The sequence below is a fragment of the Cygnus atratus genome, chromosome 2, assembly GCF_013377495.2.
Source record: "Cygnus atratus isolate AKBS03 ecotype Queensland, Australia chromosome 2, CAtr_DNAZoo_HiC_assembly, whole genome shotgun sequence".
In the NCBI taxonomy this organism is placed as follows: Eukaryota; Metazoa; Chordata; class Aves; order Anseriformes; family Anatidae; genus Cygnus; species Cygnus atratus.
In genome coordinates this window covers 55,887,877-55,910,978 of record NC_066363.1, presented here as the reverse complement: position 1 = coordinate 55,910,978, position 23,102 = coordinate 55,887,877, and the positions used below count along the sequence as shown (strand labels likewise).

Below are 23,102 nucleotides of genomic sequence, written 5' to 3'. Positions count from 1 at the left end.
GAAGTACAAATACAGGCAGAATGCACGCATGCTGCATGAGGAGCTGCTGACAAAGCATGAAGATTTCCAGATGAATATGCATTTATACTTACAGTCTAACATACGTATGAGCAGTTAAGTCAAAAGAGAAAAAGTATTTGAAATAAAGGGCATCGTAGTATTTAACTAAGGTCCAAACCAATTCATATTTGACCATTAGGTTCCCCTTTACCTTTGACTCCATTCTCAGAGAATGAATTGTCTCAATTAGCAGTTCCGAATTTCTCTTACTCTTCATATTTTGCAAATGGAAACTAATGTCATTGCTAACACTTTTTGAATTCCCCAAAAGCATGGGTCAACACAAAAGGAATTCAGTGAAAAGGATATCACAGTTACTAAAATTCAACTGTCTGAAACTATTCTTTTTCAAATCATCAGGCAGGTGAAAGTGACCTGAGAGAATGAAAGATAAAACTGTTTGTGGATAGATATTCATTCTCCCTCCTAAAAGACAAAGCAAGTCTGTTGAATAACCAAATATTTTTATACAGAATCATATTCCATTCTCAGTTTCTCTGCACAAACCGCAAAGGTGTAACACAGAAACAGTGGGAAAAAGGGTAGTTCTCTTGAAGACCAGATAAATAGAAATAACATCACAGGCTGGTCTAAGCCTGCAATTCTACAAGCATTCCTAAATGCAAAAAGCATAAACCCCAAGCAGGTGCATTCAATTTTCTGAGGTGTAGTTTTCCCTACAAAATAGTGTCAACATGGACAAATTACTTTTGTAAACTTTAGTGATAGTAATGCTTTCATTTCTCTTTACTTCCTTCTGTATTGCATCTTATGTTAAGTTTCCTGACTTGCAAAAAGCAAGAGATACAAGCACAATACAATTGTACTTACGATGCAAGAAGCAATCATATTTAAAACAGCGCCTACAGAAGAGTGTGTGAAAAGAGTGTAGGCTTTGCTCCCTCTGAACAGATTTAGCATTTGGTCCATCAATGTTTGGTGTGCATTCAGGAGGAAGAGCTCCTGGAAGCTGCTGCTCAGTGAGTTCTTTGTATCTTAGGAGAAAGAAATACAAGTTGTTTATTCAGTACAATGAAAAACAAATTTTTACAAGTACCGCTCTGTTTTCAGTGACAATTTTTTTTTTTTTTTTTTTTTTTTTTTACAAAAAATGGTAGGTAGTGTGTCAGCTAGAAAGGTTCATCAGCAAGTAATATGACACGTTAGTTCTATACTCATTAACACAAGTATAAAATTGCTAGGAACGCACGTATTTACTTTGAAACTCACCTCTTCATATATATTACTAACACGAAAAAGGTGGCTTTTTTTAAACAGCTTTTATTTTACCACTTCAAGAAAATGGCATTAAGCACACACAAGCAACCACTTTTCAGTAGTTTGAAAAGAAAGCTAATAAACATCTATTTTTTGGCTCAATTGGAGAGAACAGTCAATTACCTTCAAATATCACTTGCACTAGTTACACAACAGCCACAGAACCTGGAAGCTAGGGGGACCACTCCTTATCAACAAATACTTAATGAAGTCAAGGAATCTTTGTTTCATAATTCAACACAGCAATATATACTAAGAAATACTTTCTTACTTCTCTTTCAGTTCTTCTGCTGTACCCTTGTCTGGAAACATTGAAGAAATGGCTTCAAATATCTTGTCAGAAGGAAACCTCCGAGGTGGATGACTTTCTTTCTCTGTCAAAGAAGCAAAATTTTGGAAAACAAACAAAAATTATATTTCTGCTCCTTTGCTACTTCAAGGAGGTGTTCAAAGAGGGACTTCGCCAAAATCCTAATAAAAAAGAAACAAAGGTTTTTATTTCTAAATTACTGAGAATTTAAATTAAACTCCTTAAAGTGATCTTTCCTGCTGACAGAACTGTACTAATAAAATTTGGAGAAAACATTATTTCACCAGCAGATGGAGATGGCAATTCAGAACTGTCTACTTAAGAATAATATTATTTCATTTTCTGAGGCTTACCAAAGCATTTATTAGACAGATTCCCAACTGATTTTTGAGCATTTGATTGTCTCAATTTGGAGAGAAACAAAAGCTGACAAAAGCATTTTTTGTAGTATTCTCTGTAAATTTCTTGAGCTATATGGCAAAGAAAATGATGAAGAAAATGATGTTACTTTAGATCTGAAAACTATTAAGTTGAAGGGTTTGAACAAATTTACCAAGTGATTAAAAAAAAGCTTTTTTTGGTCTTAAATTTTAAGGTCTGCAGACAGACATACCCATCCTGTTACCTTCCCGATCTTTTTGCTTGTCATCTCTTTCATCAGGATTGTCATCTCCATCATCATCATCTTCATCATCACTATATTGACCAAGTGCATTGACCAGCTCAACAAATATTTCATCATTGATAAATCCACATTCTGAAATTCAGCAAAATTGGGAGTGAACAGAAAAGCACATGGTATATATGAAATATTTTTAATCCTCCCTACACTTGAATTATGGCAAAAGCTGTAAATTATGAAAAACAAATTTGTATTTTTCCTTCTTTGTTTCAATGTATGAACTCAGAAGAATTAAAAATACTTGGTATTCATTTTTTAACCTGAGAACCAGGATGGGGAGAAAAATTTTTGAAAATTCTTTTTCAACTCCCCATTCTTCATACCAGTAAACAAGAATAAATCTCTCTTCCTTGATAGATTTTTTTTTTTAAAGAGTAGAGTTACTACCTAGATTAAGAGATTTTATACCAGAATCCCAATTCCAACATTGTTGGGTTAAGCCAGCCTTATGCATACAAAGACAGCCAATGCATGCAAACAGACTATGAAACTATCCTTAGACAGATACGGAATCCCCAGAGAGACTTTTGGCTGGTAGTTTTTAGCATCTATTTCCACTACTGTAGATGTCACTGGCAAGGAAATATAAACAACAATTTCACAAGAAAACTCAAGGATACAATGCCGTGCATCTGCTTTTTAGCTCAGATTCTGCTGTGAAACTCACAGGGCAGCACAGATGCACAAAAAGGCATTTTTTGCAGAGAGGAAAACTGTACATTGACATACTGCTGTTACTTCTCAAAAAATAACTGAACCATGTGGCAACTGTAGTGCTTTCACCCTGCTTCTGAACTTGAACAGGGGTGGATGTCACACTGTAACTTGAAGGAAGCTCATAGATTTATTAATATGCATATAACGGAAAGAGGCAGGTATTTGGATGTTTTAAACAGACTCTCAACATACCCACATAGATTAGTGAGAATTTCTCTCCCAAAAGTGCAACTACAAAACTATTTTATAATTATGGCTCATTATATATACACATATATATATATAAATATAAAAAAGGAAATGCCTCTGGATTACAGATTTCCACAGCATTTAAATTTCATTATAGCCACACAAACAGTTACTGGAAAAATAAAAAGCATTCTTTTGACTTTTGATATACAGGTACGAAGGACCTGAATTATTGCCATCATGAACGTGGGACTCAAGGCAGTGAAAGGAGATTAATTTTAAAGCTGGACTCAATAATAAATTAAATCAGTAATATAATACATTTATTAGTAATGTCAACATTTTGATCTAATCAGTTCTCTGACAAGAGTGTCAACAACAAATCAGTAAATTTGTAAAATTATCCAAAGGCAAAAACCAGTGATGTTCTTCAAGAAATATAAAGGCACCATCTATCCTGAAGACATTAGCAAGACTGATGTAGGACCAAGTAACGTTTACTATTGAATCACATGCTTAACTTTCATGAGTGACACAAAATGTACTCAGAAATGTAGTTTTCCTCCTTAGTCACTCCTGCACTAACAGGAATGTAAGCTAACAGGAATGTAAGAAGTAGCACTGCAAGAAATGATTCTGCTTGGGACAGAGTGGGCGGGGAGCAGAACAGGACAAATGTTTTTGTGAAGGGGAAGCAGAATAGTCAGAGAAACTTTTACAACTATAAAATTAGGCTTGTATAAGCCATTCTGAGTGGATACCCAGAGCAAACAGATCTACTGATTCAAGAAAAAGCTACACATGTGAATACATATACATACTGTAGATAGGTACATATACACTGACTGGAAGAAGGGAAATAACTCCCATTTTTAAAAAGGGAAAAAAAGACCACCCAAGGAACTACAGGCCAGTCAGTCTCATCTCTGCCTGGAAAGATCACGAAGCAGATCCTCCTGGAAACTATGCTAAGGCACATGGAAAATGAGGTGATTGGTGACAGCCAACTTGGCTTTACAAAGGGCAAATCGGTGACCTTCTACAACAGGGTTAAAGCATTGATGGATACGGGAAGAGCAACTGATGTCGTTTACCTGGAGTTGCGCAAAGCATTTGACACTGTCCTCCCCCCATCCCTGGAAGTGTTTAAGGCCAGGCTGGATGGGGCTTTAAGAAACCTGGTCTAGTGGAAGGTGTCCCTGCCCATAGCAGGGGGGTTGGAGTTAGATGGATTTCTACAGTCCCTTCCAACCCAAGCCATTCTATGACTCTCTGATACAATTCATTTGTGATAACCAATGAAAAGTTATTTACACCTTGAAGGTAAGGGAAGAAAATCAAAACCCACAAAAGGTTGTTCTACTGAACGTAATTTGTAAGTGTTATTATAATCAGAGCTTTGCATGCCTCTCCTGCCACTTTCTGCTAAGCAGGACACACATCTGGATGTTATACTACTATATTCAAAGGCCCTGAACATCGAACACCAAAAACTTCTCCATGTTTCGCTTAGACATTATGATGAATCACTGTATGGTCTTGGAAAAAAAAATGCATTTAATTTCTCCATACTTGAATACTTTGTAGTCTTATGAAAATGAAAGTCACTATATTTATATAAGGATTTCTATTATATCCAACATTTACACAGCACAGGCATTCTAGAGATACTATTGTAACAATCAAGTATCAGGCCTTAACAAATAAAACTGACAGAAATTATTTATGTAGAAAGAAGTGATTAGTATACCTGAGTGTTTGGGCTCACCTCTGTCTCCATGTACTTTCCCATCATAATTCTTGATAAGCTCTTCAATAAAGGTACCATCCTGGTCAAGCACTTCATCTCCCATATACGGAATGTTATGTAAAACAGTTTCATCCTCTACCTAGTAAAATCGTTTGATCATAATCGTTGTTAAATTGCATGTTCAGTTGGCCATATCATAAACAGCACTGCTGTTTTCATAATCTACAACTGTTTAGATAACAGTTAAATTGGCTTCACCACTTAGCATATTCACAGTTAACTAAAAACAAAACCCTCATCTTTATTTAACAACTTTTTGCACTAGTTGTGAAAGGCTCAAGATGCTGACACCAACTCCTAACATTAAGGTCAGCAGTGTGTTGCAACAAAACTTCTACTATAGAAACACAATAAGCTACCTAGCTTTGGGAAGCTTGCACTGATAAATTCATTCTCTCTTCCTTGCTTCTCTCAGCAATGTGTGATAGAAATCACCCTTTCATTCCTTTGCTAGAGATAAGAAAACATGATACAGAAAGACTCTAAATTCAAGTTGTCTAAACAGATAGCATAGAAATATGCCTCACACTATTTAATCCAAATGCCATTCTCAGATTTGTTTTGTCTATATCCAGACTTACCACATTAATAACCCAAAGTTTTATCAGTAGAATTTACAGACCTTGATACTCAGCTGTGTTTTCCAGCATTTCAAAAGAGCCTTCTATTGTTAGGAAAATAGACAATGCAAAGTTTCCTGCTGATCATCATTCTGCAGCAGTGCAAATACCCAAATACTGACAAATTGAAAGCAAGTAGAAAAAAAGTGTGGAAGAACTCTGTATTTACAGTGATAAAACTAGTTATTTAAATTGCTTTGTTGTGATTATCATCATAACCATTTTAGCAGAAGCCTTTGTATACAAAATGCTGTGACAAAGATTTGTAATAAGCTAAGCTTTTCAAGTAAGTCAAACACCTTTATCAGAAATCTAACATTAGAGCTTGCATATACAGTAAAGCTAATTAGAAAAAAGGCTGAACTCCAGTTGCTATGAGATCACCATTACATGGGGAAACTATTTCAGAACTGAGATCTCTTTAGTACATAAGAATTATTATTCTGCTACAGGTATGTTGGTCACTTGTCTTACGTAAGGACAGTCACATCCCTCAGAAAATATTTCTCATTATATTAAATATAGTGCACCTAAGAAAAGACTACAGGCGATAGTAGCAGATGACTCTTCTGAGAGAGAGGTACAGAGGCATCCATCTGCTGACCTGATCCACTCGAGAGAAGTCTGCTGCTTACCAGGGGCTCGTATCAGGGATATCACCAAGAGGCTGCCAAGCCTTGGACACTAACTACCATTATCCACTGCTGCTGTTTCATGCGGCCATCAGTGATGCAGCCAGGAGCAGTCTGAGGAGCATCAAGAGGGATTACAGAGCCCTGAGAGCAGCAGTGAAGGACTCAGGAGTACAAGCAGTTTTTTCATCAGTCCTCCCAGTCAGAGGGAAGTGGTTTGAAAGGGCCAGTTGAATCTGTCAGATCAACAGATAGTTACAGGACTGATGCTACAGCCAGAGGAGCATGGGACTGGCTTTGAGAAAGCTGGTGAAGAGGGCTTTAAACTAAAGTTGCCAGGGGAGGGGAACCTCAGCCCATCCCGCTCCTCCCAGTCTGATGTTCGTGTTAGCAACAGATGCCCAGAGCCTGAAGAAGGGTCACGGTTCAGCAGGAGAGCACCTGAAGAGCAGCAAAAGAAATTCCAGCCACTGCAGCCAGTAAGTCAGCTTCATCAGGGGCCCAACTCAAATGCCTCTACACTAATACATAGCGCAGGGAACAAACACGGAGTTAGAGATTCACACAGGCCTGCACAGCCATGACCTCATTGGCAATACAAGGATGTGACAGGATGGCTCTGAAGGATACAGGCTCTTTAGGAAGGACAGACATGGGAAACAAGGAGGGGGCACCACACTACGTCAGTGAGCAGCTGGAGTGCAAGAAGCTCTGCCTGGGGACAGACAGGGAGCTGACAGAGCTTGTGGGGCAGAATTACAGGAGGGCATGGACAAAATAGTAGGGGTCTGATGCAGGCCACATGATCAGGAAGACCAAGCATATGAGGCCCTCTATAGACAAGATAGAAGCAGCCTCACATTCGCAAGCCCTGGTCCTCATGGGGTACTTCAACCACCCCAATATCTGTTGGAGGGACAGCACAGCAGGGCACAGGCAACCCAGGAGGTTCCTGAAATGCATGAATGACAAATTCCTTCTCCAAGTGACAGAGGAAGCAAGAAGGAGAGGCGCTGTACCAGACCTCATTCTCACCAACAAGGAGAGGCTGGTGGGAAACATGAAGATCAAGGACAGCCATAGCTACTGTGACCATGAAATGGTGCAGGTTTGCATTCAGAGGACTGTGAGGAGGGAGCACAGCAAGCTCACTAGCCTGGAACTTTTGAGAGCAGACTGACCTCTTCAGGGGTCTGCTTGGTAGAGTGCCATGGGACAAAGCCCTGAAGGGAAGAGGAGCCCAAGAAAGCTGGTTAATATTCAGGGATCACCTCTGCAAAGCTCAGGAGTGATGCATCCCAACAAAGAGGAAGTCAGACAAAAACACCAGGAGGCCTACATAGATGAACATGGAGCTCCTGGCCAAACTTAAGTAGAAAATGGGTCCTACAGAGGATGAAACCAAGGACAGGAAGCCTGGGAGGGATACAGAGACATTATCTGAGCAGCCACAGATCATGTTAGGAAAGCCAAAGCCCTTTTAAAATTAAATTTGGCCAGGGACATCAAGGGTAACAAGAAAGACTCCTATAGGTATGTCAGTGATAAAAGGAAGACTAGGGAAATTGAGGGCCCTCTCCAGAAGGAAACATAAGACCTGGTTACCTGGAATATGGAGAAGGCTCAGGCTCTCAATGACTTTGCCTCAGACTTCACCTGCAAGAGCTCTAGCCACACAGCCCAAGTCCCAGAAGGCAAAGGCAGGGACAGGGAGAATTGTGAACTGCCCGCTGTAAGAGAATATCACTTTCAAGACCATCTAAGGAATGTAAAGGTGCAAAAGTCCATGGGACATGAGAGGCATCCAAAGGCCCTGAAGGAACCAGCAGATGTTGCTGCTAAGCCACTGTCCATCCTTTTTGAGGAGTCATTGTAGTGCAGTGAAGTTCCCAGTGACTGAGGAGGGGAAACATAACCCCTTTCAAAAAAATGAAAACAAGGAAAACCTGGGGAGCTACAGGACAGGCAGTCTCACCTCTGTGCCTGGAAAGATCATGGAGCAGATCCTCCAGGAAACTATGCCAAGGAACACGAAAAATGAAGTGGTTGGTGACAACCAGCGTGGCTTCACAAAGGGCAGACCATGCCTGACAAATCTGGTGGTCTTCTACAATAGGGATACAGCATTGATGGACAGGGAAAGAGCAACTGACATCTACCTGGACTTGTGCAAAGCATTTGACACTGTCTCCCACCACATCCTTGTCTCTAAATTGGAGAGACATGGATTTTATGGACGGACAACTCAATGAGTAAGGAATTGGCTGGATGGTCGCACTTCGAGAGTCAACAGTTCCATGTCCAAGTGGAGACCAGTGCTTAGTGGTGTCCCTCAGGGGTCAGTATTGGGACCACCACTGTTTTAACATCTTTGCTGGAAACATGGACAGTGGAAACAAGTGCACCCTCAGCAAGTCTGCCAGTGACACCTAGCTGTGTGGTGCTGTTGTCACACTGGAGGGAACGGATGCCAACCAGAGGGACATGGACAGGCTCAAGAGGTGGGCCTGTGCAAACCTCATGACATTCAACAAGACCAAGTGCAGGGTCCTGCACCTGGGCTGGGGCAATCCCAAGCACAAACAGAGGCTGGGTGGAGAATGGATTGAGGACAGCCCTGGGAGAAGGGCTTGGGGTGGTGGTTGACAAAAAGCTCAACATGAGTCAGCAATGTGCACTTCCAGCCCAGAAAGCCAACTGTACCCTGGGCTGCATCAAAAGATGCATGACCAGAAGGTCATGGGAGGTGATTCTCCCTCTCTACTCTGCTCCTGTGAGACCCCACCTGGAATACTATGTTCAGCCCTGGGGCCCCCAGCACAAGAAGGACATGGACATTTCAGAACGAGTGCAGATGAGGGCTACGAGGATGATCAGGGGGCTGGAGTACCTCTTCTTTCACCTACAAAGAAAGGCTGAGAGTTGAGGTTGTTCTGCCTGGAGAAGAGAAGGCTCCCTTCCAGTACCTAAAGGGGGCCCATAAGAAAGTTGCACAGGCGCTCTGTCAAAGAGTAGTGATTGAACAAGGGGTAATGGTTTTAAACTAAGAAAGGAGAGATTTACATTAGACATTAGGAAGAAAATCTTTACCCAGAGGGTGGTGAGACACTGGAACAGGTTGCTCAGAGAAGCTGTGGATGCCCCAGCCCTGGAAGTGTTCAAGGCCAGGTTGAATGGGGGCCCAAAACAAATCTGATCTAGTGAAAAGTGCAGAGGGGTTGGAATTTGATGATCTTTAAGGTCCCTTCCAACCCAAACCATTCTATGATGAAATTAAATACTTTAAGGCTTTATTTACAGCAAGGTTGTAGAGATACTGAGGGCCATTAAGAACACAGGTTTACTCTGCTATTGGTAATACCTTTTATTAGTGTTTTAGAAATAAAACTAACACCCTCTCTTTTTACCATACATTTCTCCTAGCACCACCTTTTTAAACTTACCATAAAATTTTGTTGAAGGGGTGACCAAGAATACATTATAGGCACAGAAGCAACAGCATTGAGAGTCTTTAGTGGGATGACTTGTTTTGGAAAATCTATGTCACTGGTAACAGAGCACTGAAATAAAAGGTTGAAGTTACACTTACATAGCAATTTCAGGGAAAAAAATCACAAAAATCACTACAAAAAACAAAATGGTGTTTGTCAAAATTTGCTAGACCTGCCTTTGAGAAATGCTTCAGATTTGTATGGCATAAGAACAGGTTTAGCAAGAAAAATATGCAGGAATTATTTATGTTTTAATACCTTTATCAATAGAACGTGTTTTTTTTCCTCCACATAATACTAAGTGGCTGTGTTAGATACTTAGTATTTTATTCAGACTATTCAGCCTGTCATATAAACCATTTTTTGTACCTCAGAAGAGATTTAGTACCTGCTGCTGCTACACTGGTCTTAGAGTATTTACTGAAGCCAGAGGCAGATGAAAATTCCCTTGGCTTTAGACAATACACTGCAGAAATCATGTATGATACATGTTAAAAAATAAAATTTTACTTTAATGACAGCAAGACATCTTATGGAAATTGATACTTATGTCTTGTTAACTCCTGCCCTGCTTACCCATTACTGTCTGCATATCTTTATACTATACCCAAATCTTTAATTATGCTCACTGTTTACAAAGAGCAGAGGAAAAATTAACATTTTAATATGCAACTCTGGACATGTCAATGAGTTGGGTTTTTTTTTTTTTTGGAAATTCTAATGTGTATGCAGTCTCCAAAGGATAAACATGCCACAGAAATACAAACATTCTAGGTTATTCTTGCATCGATTCAACAGATAACAGATACAGATCAGCTCTTCTCAACTAGTTGAACAGCAGCATGAAAAACTCCTAAAAAATGTTACAGACAAAAGCAGATAGGAAAATACAATGCTAGGGAAAGTACAACAAGGAAGCTTTGGAGTTAAGTAAAACAAAATGTAGAACAGCTATCATAGCTACCTGAAAGGAAAAAAGGAAGTGGAGACAAAAGATCTTTCTCCTTTCCAGAAGGGAAAGATGAACAGAGCTTCACATTTCTAAAGAAATACACAAAGTAATATAACAAACAGTATACAGAGACAGTACCCCCGTAGAATGATACAAGCCAGGTTTTTTATTTTATTTTTAAATACGCAGTCAATGAAGTTAGATTTTTGCTCTGTATATCAATACTCAAGACACTCACTGTGCTATGATAGTGCTTTATTGCCATTTCAGGTTAACATTTAGTTTTCTAGCTAGCAGCCTTCTAGCAAATTTTTCATTTAAAGAAAAATACAAAAGTAAAAAATCATTACTTTTATCTTTGGAACTAGAAATCTCAGACTGTCAAAATGACTCAAGGTGTTTAGTACAAAGTCTCAGTTATGTTCCCCAATTGTTTAGGTATGAAACTCAGCTTGATGTTTATTAGGCTACCACACATTATAGTCTCTCGTTGATGCTAACTGCACTACGCATTGGAAGAAACCTATGTCATCAGCAACGCCCTACAGACTTCATCAAGAACATCAAGTTTCTCAAATCCTTTCTATCAAGTAACTTAATTTCTAGCCATCACCCTATACAACTCTGAAGAAATTTAGCATATTAAGAAAGAAAAAGACTTAATCTTTCAACACCTCCCATACTACTACTTTCTTTCACTTCTCCCGCTATAAATTATAGCGCTCTTAAGTCAAGTAGTAGAGTTCTTCTAATTCATGGAGACAGCCTGGTTTTGAATGCAGTAATTAGTGTGCTCCATCAATTCAGGCAGGAAATCAATTCAGGCAAAAGAGTAAAATAAAAGAATAGTAAATTAAGCTACAAAAAAAAGAGAGCAATAGAGGAATGGTGAGACATGATCTATCAAAAAATGAAAACTGGATGTATACCTCTCAGTTATTATGAGAAGTTCTGATCCTACAGTGCCATATAATAGGTGTAGAGCTGTACCTGAGAGCTGCACATTCAATCATGCTTAAAGGAAAACAGTCAGGCACACAAATGCACCTCTGATATAAAGAGAATCAGCTTCCCTCTAAATTTTTTGAGAAAAGAAAAGCCTGACAAGTTTCCTTGAATAGGAAGGTGTTTTTTTTTTTCTTTTTATAAACCTGTACACAGTTATGTCTTCATTCTCAGGCTAATGAAAAGAGTTAGGTTTTCAGATAATTACACATGAAGCATCCTCAAACTGGCTAAGTTTGAAGTGTCTAAAGAACAACTGACAAGATAAATTAAGCTGGGGTGAATGTTGGAAGTTGGAGTGGACTTCAACCACTGTTTCAGCTACCAACATGACAGCCAATTTGGGTGTTCAAATCAGCATCAGAATCATGGAAGCTTTTTTCACAAATTTAGTAATTAGTCTGAATATGCAACATAAGGGTGTACCAACTCCTTTCAGAACCTGTGTGTTTAAACAACTGTAAGTATAAAGAAGACTTATTCAAATAGTTATGTTCACAGGTTTCATGTGTTTTAACTCAGTAAGAACTAAAGTAACTAGTCATTTGTACCACAGGGGATCAACTCTGATGGAAGCAACATTAGACTCCCAATATCAGTGAGACAAAATGATCAGAGGATGCTGAAGTACAATCCACGTATTATCAGAAGTTTTGTCTCATGGGACACTCAAAGCTAAGTAGCCTACTATTTAGTGTTTTCCAGACAGAAATCATCTGATGGAAGTAAATAATAAATAACTCCTTTACTTGTAAGAAAATTGTTTAGTTGCAAAGTCATATCAAGCTGGTAAAAAAAATTAAAAGAACAGCCAAATTTCCTGTAATAAAATTAAAACATGCTAACAACCTTGTAAGGGGAATTACCACAACACATGTTAACCAACCTCCCTGGTCCCGCGCAATGAGCTCACAGAAGTCATGATGTGTACAGGCTGTATCCTACGCTGTTTCCATTCTTGATTTAATATTTCAGTTCTTTCCAGTATCTTCTGACGATTAGAATTAAACATACTCTAAAAATTAATCACAATTGTAAACATTATAAATAAATCAAAGACTATGAACTCATTTGCTAACATCTTAAGGTATCATAACATATACTAACACCAAAAAATTTAAGAAATGGCTCAACACTGAACTGTCCCAGTTTTGAGTGTCAGTCAGGCTCTATAATAGATTGTTATCCTTTTCTTCGACTAAAACCAAGTTCTCACATTTAGAGCCTTACAGGTTTAACATGGAATTAAGTTCTAAAGAGAATTAGAGTAAGTGGCTAAAGGAACTGCCATACTTGCTCTCCAGTCTGTTCTGATACTTGGCACACTGAATTCAATCACATACAAATGTATCACACCTACTTTTAATATCAGAGTTAAGACAAGATTCAGTATGTTAACAAAATATTTCATGAAACTTATTGCAGTTGTTAACTGTGGGACAACTTTCATAGTCAATCCAACTCATACTTCAGACGAAAATCGATTTTGATATCAGTTTTTAAACAATGGAACCAAAAGATAACATACCTTTACTTCATCTGCACGTCGGAACCTCTTGAGCTGCCTCAGCCTCATATATTCTGATTTCACACGCTTTCGCCAACAAATTGGTCCCTTCTCAGATTTTTTTCCGGTTTGACCCATGATTATCCTGCAAGAAACAACGTCATATTAATACTACCAAACCCTTCCCCTCTGCTTACAAAGGAAGTTGGAGTGATGGGAAATGCAGGATAGAGATATTCCTTTAATACCTATCATACCTAATTCCTTTCAATCATACACTTGGAACACCATTCCAGTCTAAGTAACAACAACCACCACCATCCATACTTCAGTGATAGACACTGAAAAAGTAATTTTAATTAAGAATCAGTGATAGACACTGAAGAAAAGTAATTTTAGTTACAAATCATGGGGACCATTCACATTTGGTTTAAGCACTCCTAATAGCTACATAAAAAAAAGTATCTGATGTATTTAAAGGAGTAAAGCAGAACAAATTAAAAACCCCACTACGAAGAGAGGTTAGAATCCATACAAGCAGTCTTGTAAATTAGATTCTTAGATTCTGGGCAGCAATGTTCAAGACAGACAAATCTTCCCCTCCTCGCAGGAAGGGTCGTTAAGATAGTAAATCCTGCAATAGGCTTCTAGAGTAGATTTCGAGCGCACAGATGTACCAAATACAGTCTTCCTAGTCAGGCACTCAATTGCCAAGGAGTTCTAGAAATTCAGACATACATAAGAAGTTTTGAGACAGACCTCGCTCTTTTCTCAGGTACTCTGTGAACAACTAAACTGTCCAGCTGTTTGCAAACAAGACAGATTCTACTTTTACTGATCACCCAGCTAGCACCAAGTGCTTCATTTTTATGTTTCACAACCATTGGCACTGAAGTTGTATTTTTATATTATAGAAACTGTTAGAACACGTAAATCTGCTCAGAATTTTTCAAAATCAAGGACCATATACTGCACCCATGCTGACAATTCTTTTGACAGCATTCAGAAACAAAGGCACTACCACATTGAAGACTTGCTTCCTCTCCAGAGTCACACTGTAACAACCTATGATATTTCACTGAACAGCTCACAATAGCCATCAGAAGCTGAAAGGCTTAAATGTCCAGTTGCCCAAGAAAAAACACTTTCTCAAACGAGCATAATCCATTTGAGCAGAAACAATCCTAGCCTTTATTATCAAGGTACAATATAAGTAAAGATGAAAAATGTACTCTTCAGGCTTGAGTCAAATGCCCAGTGCCACAACTTCTGCCACACCACACCTGGCAGTCATGAGTAAAGACTTATTCAATTTAAAGATCTTTGTAGGCAGAGCTCAATTTTCAGCAGTTTTGTACCAAGTGGATTTGAGTTCTACCAGAATTCATGATAATCTTGAAAAGAAAAATCAATGCAGAACCTGTTTGTTCTCAATACTATGTCGTAATTTACATTAATTTACAATGATTACAATGTAATCACTGAACAAAAAGTAATAGTCTAAGAGCCTCACACATATTTGTATGTAAGACATTAATATTTTGAAAGAAAACATGCCGGATATTCAGGTTGAGATTGAAAACAAACAGACAGCAAAATTGCTAACCCAAATTATGGGAAGCATCTTTTGAGGGAGAAAAAAGGCAAGGCATACATGATGTTTCCCATAATGCAAGAGAACCTGACTACACAAAGGGAAGGACAGTAAACTAGCAGGGAGAGGTCAACCTAAAGCAAAGGAGTCAAACACAGCTGATGTGTTTCCATGCCTCAAGGCAGCAGGTAGAATCTACCTGTATTTCATTTACCACAACACAAGTGATTACAGGAGAAAGAGATTAAAGATAATAAAAATGAAAAATCACAATCCATTCATGTTAGAGTACAGTAAAAAGAATCGGTGATTCAAAATGCACTATGATATTGATTAGAGAATGGCATAAAAGCATTATAAAAAAGCAAATGCATTGTATTACATGCTAAACTAAGCAAAGGAAAAATATGGAAAAACATCCCATTAACTGGAAATAGAAACAGAATAAATAATAGAAAGACAATCTCAATTTTTAGGTTATATAGAATATCAAAATCATCTCAGTTAGGGTTCAGCCAGGCATGTTAAAAGTATGAAGGAATTCAAAAGATAAATGAAACCAGCTGACAACACTAAAGTAGCACATCCCATTAAAACCAGAACAAAGCACAGCTTATGTTTACTTCAATACTGCATTGAGCACAGTCCTTTTAATTTTAGATTTTTGGAAAATCGTAAGTGATTCAGGTCTAAAAAAAAGCATTCTCAACTAAAATTAAATTGCCAGCTAAGCCCTAATCAAAAGTATGCCTGCATGGAAAACTTATATGATTAGGTTAATAATAATAAAATAAGCAGAATTCCCATTATTCTATCACAGATCTGAAATACTGCCTCAGAAGACCCCAAAATTGGGGTCTAAGACCAGAGAGAAATATCTCCATCTAGTAAACAAAACAAGTATATTCAATTTACCCAGTAATGAACATCATGGTTACATGATGTGCTAAAATGGGGAGAAAAGTAATTCATAATTTACAAGACAAATGCTTCCTTTTAAAATACTGCACACTCAGGTCATTCATCTGATAACAAATGAGTTATAAAAACACACTCATTTCAAGCTGCTATTTGAGGCACAACATGGACAACTAATTTAGCATTGAAGGTACCGATTAAAAAAATCCTAGAAAATAAAGAAATACACTACAACTTAGTATAAGCAACAGCAGGAAACAACTCAAGATAAAGTAATAATGTTAGTGTGCAAAGATCATTGGGATACACACAATGCATTAAGTCAAATACATACAAACAAATTAGAAACATCCTTTAAATGGCAAGTCCATAGTAAGACAAAAAGCACTGAGTAGAAAAGGAAGAATACACATGTATATGTTAAACAAAAATTACAGCTAAGAAAAATGCAAAGTGTTATGGATACAGGGTTGTATAATATCAATTTTGCAACAATAATTGAAAACAGTTTCTTCTTTTTTTTAGCAGCAGTTTTGCAAGCCAATTGAACCATATTTGTAAGTTTCTGGGCAGTTGAACATTACCAAAGTAGAATTACATTACATTTTAACAGATATACTGTTTTGTTTTTTTGTCCCCATGTCTCAGGAGAAAGTCTTAACGCACTTTCATAGAGGACAGAGTTAATTCCCATGGTGCATCTTCATATTAGGACTATAATAAAATGCCATAGACAATTCCTAACACCAGATGGAAGGTCCACCAAAAAAAAACTATGCAGAAACTAAGCCTGAGAAACTAGGCTAATAAATTGCACAGACAAGGACAGCCTATGCTGGGTCATTGCTAGGAGAGGAAAAAAAATCAGACAAAGATGGATTCTTACAGAAGGATGCTGGACACCTGCTTTCAGGGATGTAGGTAATTTAGAGAACTAAAGGACTTCGGAGAAACATCAACGTAAACTTGGTTTCTGGAGCAAATCCAAGAGTTGTAAAGGTGCTCTCTCAAACCTACTGTTCATTCATTTGCACTAGTACCTCTGTGTAAGGAAAACCTTTTCCAAATCACCTTCTTCTACAATTTCTGCTGTTCACATTTGTATGCGACTCTGAGCTGCAACAAACTACACTTTACTACACAAGAAAAAAGCCTGTACATTTTCATTAAATAATTTTGTACGGGATTTGCAGCTCAGGTTGCACAACAGAAAAGCTAGGGATTTTTAAGACTGATTTGTAAAAACTATTCAACTTTTTAATGAAAAGTTCCCAAATATTCCCTACAATATCACAAGCCAAATTCCATCTAAGAATAGTTAAAGCTGTCTTAAGACAGCATAATGTTAAACAATTTACATTTAGCAAATAAAAACATGATTCTAGAACATCTTTGTACAAGAGTCTGATTCAGACAGCCCCCAATCGAGTCCTTCTCGATTTTCCTTTCTGAATCCTGCTATTTCTATTGCTTAAAATCTTTCTTTCCCATTTGTTCATCCTCTTTGATGAAACAGCCTGCAGAAACTGTGTAATTGCTCAAGATCTCAGTCCTGAGACTTTTTTCTAAAAGAAAGAGACTATACAGTCAACTCACTCATTATTTATAAGCAGATTATCTCATCTCCAAAAAAAAAAAAAGAGAAAGAGCAACTCTAAAGCAGTTATCTTGTCTCTAGAGAAAGCTCATTTCCCAAAGCAGAGAATGACTTCCTTGCAGAACCTGAGCTAACCTTGCCTGATCATACCTGGCTTCATACTACAGAGAAAAACCCTGCCAGGGCTCCTGCACCTATTTGCAGAAGAGGGAGCACTGGGAAATGCAGTGAGACATCAAAGGAGTTCTAGCTTCAGCTTGGTAATGTCAAAGATGGATGAACTCTCCCATTCCAGACTGGGCAATCATCCTGACACCACAGAAAACAAGGAGATGCATATGCCCCACCTAAACAAAGTCCCCAGGTCCAACACGGAGCAGAAGCTATCCAGTCTTTCCACAACACAGGACTGCAGAACTCAAGTGACTCCACACTGTCTACTCCATATAGCAGTGTCACTACGCTCTTCTCTCCAGCTCTCACACCATCCCTATTTTTCCCATTACCAATAATATCACAACTAATTCCCTGAGCTATAGCAATTTTATAGTATTAACTGTGCAGGTGGGTAGAATTGGGTGTTAATTATATTAATGGAAGGACCAACACAATTTGAAGCAGAGCATCATCAAAAGAAAAGTAACAGAAATAATGCCTCTTTTTGACCAATGAGGAGCCTTAACTATGGTATTAGGAATGAGATATACCAAACCCACCTAAACAATGACCAAGAAAAGCCATACAAAAAAAAAAACACAGACAGAGGTGTTTTCTGCTTCCATTCATGCTTGCCTAACTGGAAATGAAAAACAACAAAATACACAAGTGTCCTAGAGCATGCATGCTTGTACTAAATAAACTCCATTAAGCATTTCATAATGAAATTTTGTACAAGATCCGTATGCTTTACAGTAAGTTTTTAAAAACTGCATGAACTTAAATCAGACAACTACTAAATGTCAGCAGCCAAAGTACATACAATACATCTAGAATGCACAACAAAAGACAATTAAGTACAGAAAAATATCCATTCATATTGCTGTTTTGCCTACAGAACATACAAATAGCTTTATTTAAAAACAACATCCTATTTTTCTTCAATCGCTTTGGCAATACCCATCAGTAATAAACAATCACGTGGATAATTCTCTAAATTAGGCAGTCTATTCAAGCAGTCATACTGCTGTCAAAGACTATATTTAAGCTCCTCTGGCTACCCTGCCAAATTTCAGGAAAAGTTAGAAATTGCAAAGCATGACAGCATAAATGAGGGGAGTCTGCCCTTATAAAAGAATATTATTAATTCTGTAACTATGCTTAATATTACACAATATTTTAAGCTGTAACAATATTACATTATCTTCTGACAACTCAGAAATTCTTTTTGGACATATTTAAGAATTAAAACATACTGTGCACAGCACAACTTCCAAGTCTTTTTTTTTTTTTTTGGAATTTCATATATGCTCAAAATGTTATTCATATACTTCAGTTGTATGTATACTCTGAAACAATAATGCACTTAGGAGCACTCTTAACCAACAGTTTCAATGCTGATGGTGAGGGGAAGAGAATACAAAACCCAACAGACAAAGTGCCTATGCAACTTGATGCAAACCAATGAACAATCAAGTCATAATGCTTTTGTTGCCTAGAGTAATGAAAGAATAAAATAATTCAGTTTGGGGAGGGTGGGAGGAAATACTACTTCTAGAACCTCACATAAAGCCAAATGTGAGAGCTTTCACATTCGCTTCTCAGAACCTCGAGAAGTAGGGGAACTTACTGAACTCCACAGACCTGCTCAGCAAACTACATCCCACATCCAGACCTCTCCCACCTCACTGACAACATGAACGCGGTGACATACTGTCATTACATTCTTTGGACTGATGCACTAGTAAGCTCAAAGCATGCATCTCAGCTAGCTTCGTGAACCGTCAGTTCAAATGGCATAAACTTATTAATTTAGATTCAATACTACATCACAAAGATACTCATCCAAGTTGAGGGATGTGATTCTCCCCCTCTACTCTGCTCTCATGAGACCCCACCTGGAGCCCTACACAACTTGTGCACAGCTACAAATCAGGAGGGAATTGTGAGGAACTTTGGCCAACACTGGGGCCACAGGGGAGGAAATAGTGCGTGCCATACCACCATAAAGAGGCCGTGGTTTTATACATCAGTTTGCTCTGGAGCAGCAGACATGCTCTTTAGCTGTAAGCTGTTATCAGATCCAGACAGCACACATGTCCCTCAGACTACGCATATTCCGTTTTACTAATGACAAAATTACCATATATTTAACCCTATCTGAAGTCATTATTGAACTTCTTGACACATCTACAAAACTTGGGTTCAATTACAAAAGCCACACCTTCCATGCTATTTTCTTCAAATTAGAAAAAATAAAATTGTTCAGGCAGCATGATTTAGGACAATTCATGTTCAACCCAAAAAGCAGAATTTTAGCAACAGGAAGGAGAAAGGATTAAAGACTTCTCCATAAGCCTAAACATACAAACAAAAAACCACAGCCTCACCTTCACTAGAAAAGAAGCAAGACAATAAATGTCAACTACCAACATCAATGCATTCAGTGTATACCTAAAGGTCTAACTTCACAGACCTTTTAACTTTCCAAGCCCATCTAATAAAAAACTCAAATGATCTTCGTATTATAGGATTTTACACAGCACAAAGTAGTATAACAATGTAATATATAAATACTACTAAATGATTGCTCAGCTACAGCCAAGTATATATCAGCTATGTTAAACCAAACTTTATTACTTAAAAACTCTTGGAAATGTATTTTTAGTATTTTACTTCGTGCAGTCTAAATGCAAAACAAGCCAATACTATTTATGAACCTATTCTAAAGGCCTTCAGAGTAAGCAGTTTCCAGCAGACTCTTATTACAATTATCAAGCACCTAAAAATAAACATATACATATTGCCAGACTTCAAAAAATGATGTCAAATTTAATTATAAATAACTGCTGTAATCTGCATCCTTCATTTATTCCAAACTTTTATTAACCGTGTAGATATTCATGAAAAAACTCTGGTCAAGAAACAGTATTACTCTCTCAGGCAAACTAAGAAAAATTGTTTACTTCTGTGATTTCAGAGCTGCTAACTTCTCTATTAAGTTATGCAAGTTAAAGGGTGAGGGGAAAAGACACCCCAGCACCTGAATGGCCTTTTTACCTGTGCTACAAGCATGCAACATGTGCTCGTAGCATATCGTCTATGCCTAGAAGATTTATAGCTGCTTGCTACTCTACTTTCTGCATTTTCTAAAGAAATACAAAAATAGTTGTCTTTCAAACTTATCTGTGTAAAATAGCATGTTCTCATTTCCATGGGAAGAAAAATACTCTCAAGGCTGTCAGCTCTCCACTGTCAGCTTCTGCATTTCAGACACCAAACCACATTGACTAACTAAAATCTCTGGGTCAAATACAACATTGGAAAGATTAGCATAGTTTATTAATAATCTTCCACTACAGCGCATTCACTCTACAAAATTTGTCATAGTGATAGATGAGAAACTGCAGTGTTTTTTTACTGTAATATCTTTTAGAAACATGGTATTTTAAGTTTATAGTGCAATTCAACTTGTTTAACCAAAAAATACTTAAAAATTCCTATCTATGCTTTAAAATATACTTCATGTTATTCCATATGCTGAAGATCTTTATCATTAAGAATATTTAAGTTTAGGCATAAGACTTTTAATAAATGTTATCATCAAGTTAAACTATCTTCCTCAGACATTATTTGGTGTCAGTTTCACCTAGAAAAGACATCATTTATCCTTTGTATCAGTGGCCCCACACGCCTCATCTCCACTTCTACTCAGCCTTCTCTATTGTAAGACCTAAGTGCTTATGATTCTGTTAATCAAACTAGGTCAGGAAAAAAAATCTGACCGAACAGCCCAGAAAATAAACACACTTCGGTTTTCAAATACAAATTTTCAACAAAATCAATTCCACAGGCAGGTTTGTTCAGCAGCCACAGGAATACTTGAATCAACACGAGGGAAAGGGGTAGAAACAAGAGGCAAAGAACTGAAATTGGAGAGGCTAGGAGTTTACACCAGCCTGCCTTCAACAGAAGTGTTTGTCAAGCCACACTGTATCACTGCCACAGTTTTACCAGTACATAAATGTTAGGCTTGCCAACCAGAAACATTTAGTAAGACACCCACACCAGACCTGCCACTCTTTGGCCACATAAAAGCCAAGAGGCTTGTCGTGGCCTACAAAGGCTTAACCTCTATTGCACTCTGACAATATCTAAAAGAAATATTTATTTATGAATCTAGGCTATGTAGGTAACTCTAAACAGCTCATCTGTCCTTCCTCACTCTGACAGACATCGGTGGCTGTGGCTGATGTAGGCTAATATAACACTCGTGACCAATTCTAGTAAGATTCTGTGTTCTGCAAGAACATTCTTGATTACTCAAGAGATGGAAACTCTTAGAGAAGCTATCATCAAATACAAAACTAATTTTAACAATGTATTGAGAAGAACCATCAACTTCTTCAGATATACCAATGCCATAACCCTGAACTAAAGAGGAATGTCTGTATGTGAAAGTAAGCATCCCAATCTCAGATGACTCCTTTCCCTCTACCTTAAAGTTCACAGCACACCCCTGGTTTACACGTAGAATTAAAAGCCTGTGTTTCAATAGCAGCGTGGGCACCAACACATGTTAGCACCAGCCCTAATACCCGGACAGATGGGTAACAGCCATAGACAGACCTTCCAGGTAATATGGCAGCACCAAAAGCAGGTCTGCTGCTATAAAAAGACATTTTTCTTATGAGCAGTCTCATCACAATTAAGCTCCTATTTATTATAGTACTGTCAGTTACTTGCAATTAGCATTTGCAACACTAGAATACATTTTAAGTAGTGAAATCCTTTCAAAACTGGCAGTCTGTCGCTACACTATTGTTTCTTTGAGATAACAGCTTAAAAGTTGTCACATTCAAGGCCAGTGCACTCCCTCCTCCCCAACATGCAAAGTCATTATTTGCTAATGTATTAACAGTTGCCTAATACAATTTAATTTTGAGGAAGAACATTCCAACTTAACCACGACTTAACAGCACATTCACATATCCATTTGCTTTTGGAAGGTGATGACATATATCCTAATGTACTTCTTGGCTAGAACTAGGAAGGGCAATGAAATCTTAAAACGGCATACATTTCTTCTCTTCATTATCTGCCTACATTACCTCTGCATCTCTGATAGCGTATTTGCCCTGTAAATTCTAAGTTTGATTGTGATGATTAATTCTGCTAAATCAGACCTTTTCTCCCCTCAGAAGACACTGACTGGTCTTGAACTGGACCAAAAAGTCAAAATTACTCATGCTGGCAGGGCTAGCATACAAACTGGCAGGGAAGAGCTGTGCAGGCAGGGTCACAGGTATGAAGCAAAGCCTCTTTCTGTCGATACCAGCAAACTGCTTGAGCATCTCCTCAACTTGCCTTAGACTGGAACATTTATTTTCCATACCACATGTAACATACTATTCACACTAATTTTTTTCTTTACAAGTCTATGCACAATCAAAGCAGTTAACATGGCAAAGTACTTCTGTGTGAGTAGTTTTCAAGAACTGTGCTTCCTGCTCTCGCTCTATCAGAGAAAGATTGTCCTGAAAAAGATGCAGTGAGTGGCAAAACAGTCTGTAACTTGCCTCTG

At 38.0% G+C, this 23,102-nt stretch overlaps 1 protein-coding gene across 7 annotated transcripts in view; it reads right to left on the bottom strand.

Moving 5' to 3' along the window:
* The window catches only part of EZH2 (enhancer of zeste 2 polycomb repressive complex 2 subunit), a 59,325-nt gene that overhangs the window by 23,908 nt on the left and 12,315 nt on the right, over window positions 1-23,102 (bottom strand). For 2 of the 7 annotated variants that reach the window (XM_050709026.1, XM_035552586.2), the window contains exons 2-8: window positions 13,275-13,398; window positions 12,633-12,761; window positions 9,742-9,858; window positions 4,987-5,125; window positions 2,262-2,405; window positions 1,610-1,712; window positions 892-1,055 (exon numbers count right to left, since the gene is read on the bottom strand). In XM_050709026.1, coding sequence (XP_050564983.1) covers window positions 892-1,055; window positions 1,610-1,712; window positions 2,262-2,405; window positions 4,987-5,125; window positions 9,742-9,858; window positions 12,633-12,761; window positions 13,275-13,391 — 913 coding nt within the window. In that variant the 5' untranslated portion in view covers window positions 13,392-13,398. The remainder of the gene's footprint in view (window positions 1-891; window positions 1,056-1,609; window positions 1,713-2,261; window positions 2,406-4,986; window positions 5,126-9,741; window positions 9,859-12,632; window positions 12,762-13,274; window positions 13,399-23,102) is intronic. The other 5 variants (XM_050709027.1, XM_050709029.1, XM_050709028.1 and 2 more) reach the window with 5 other exon arrangements.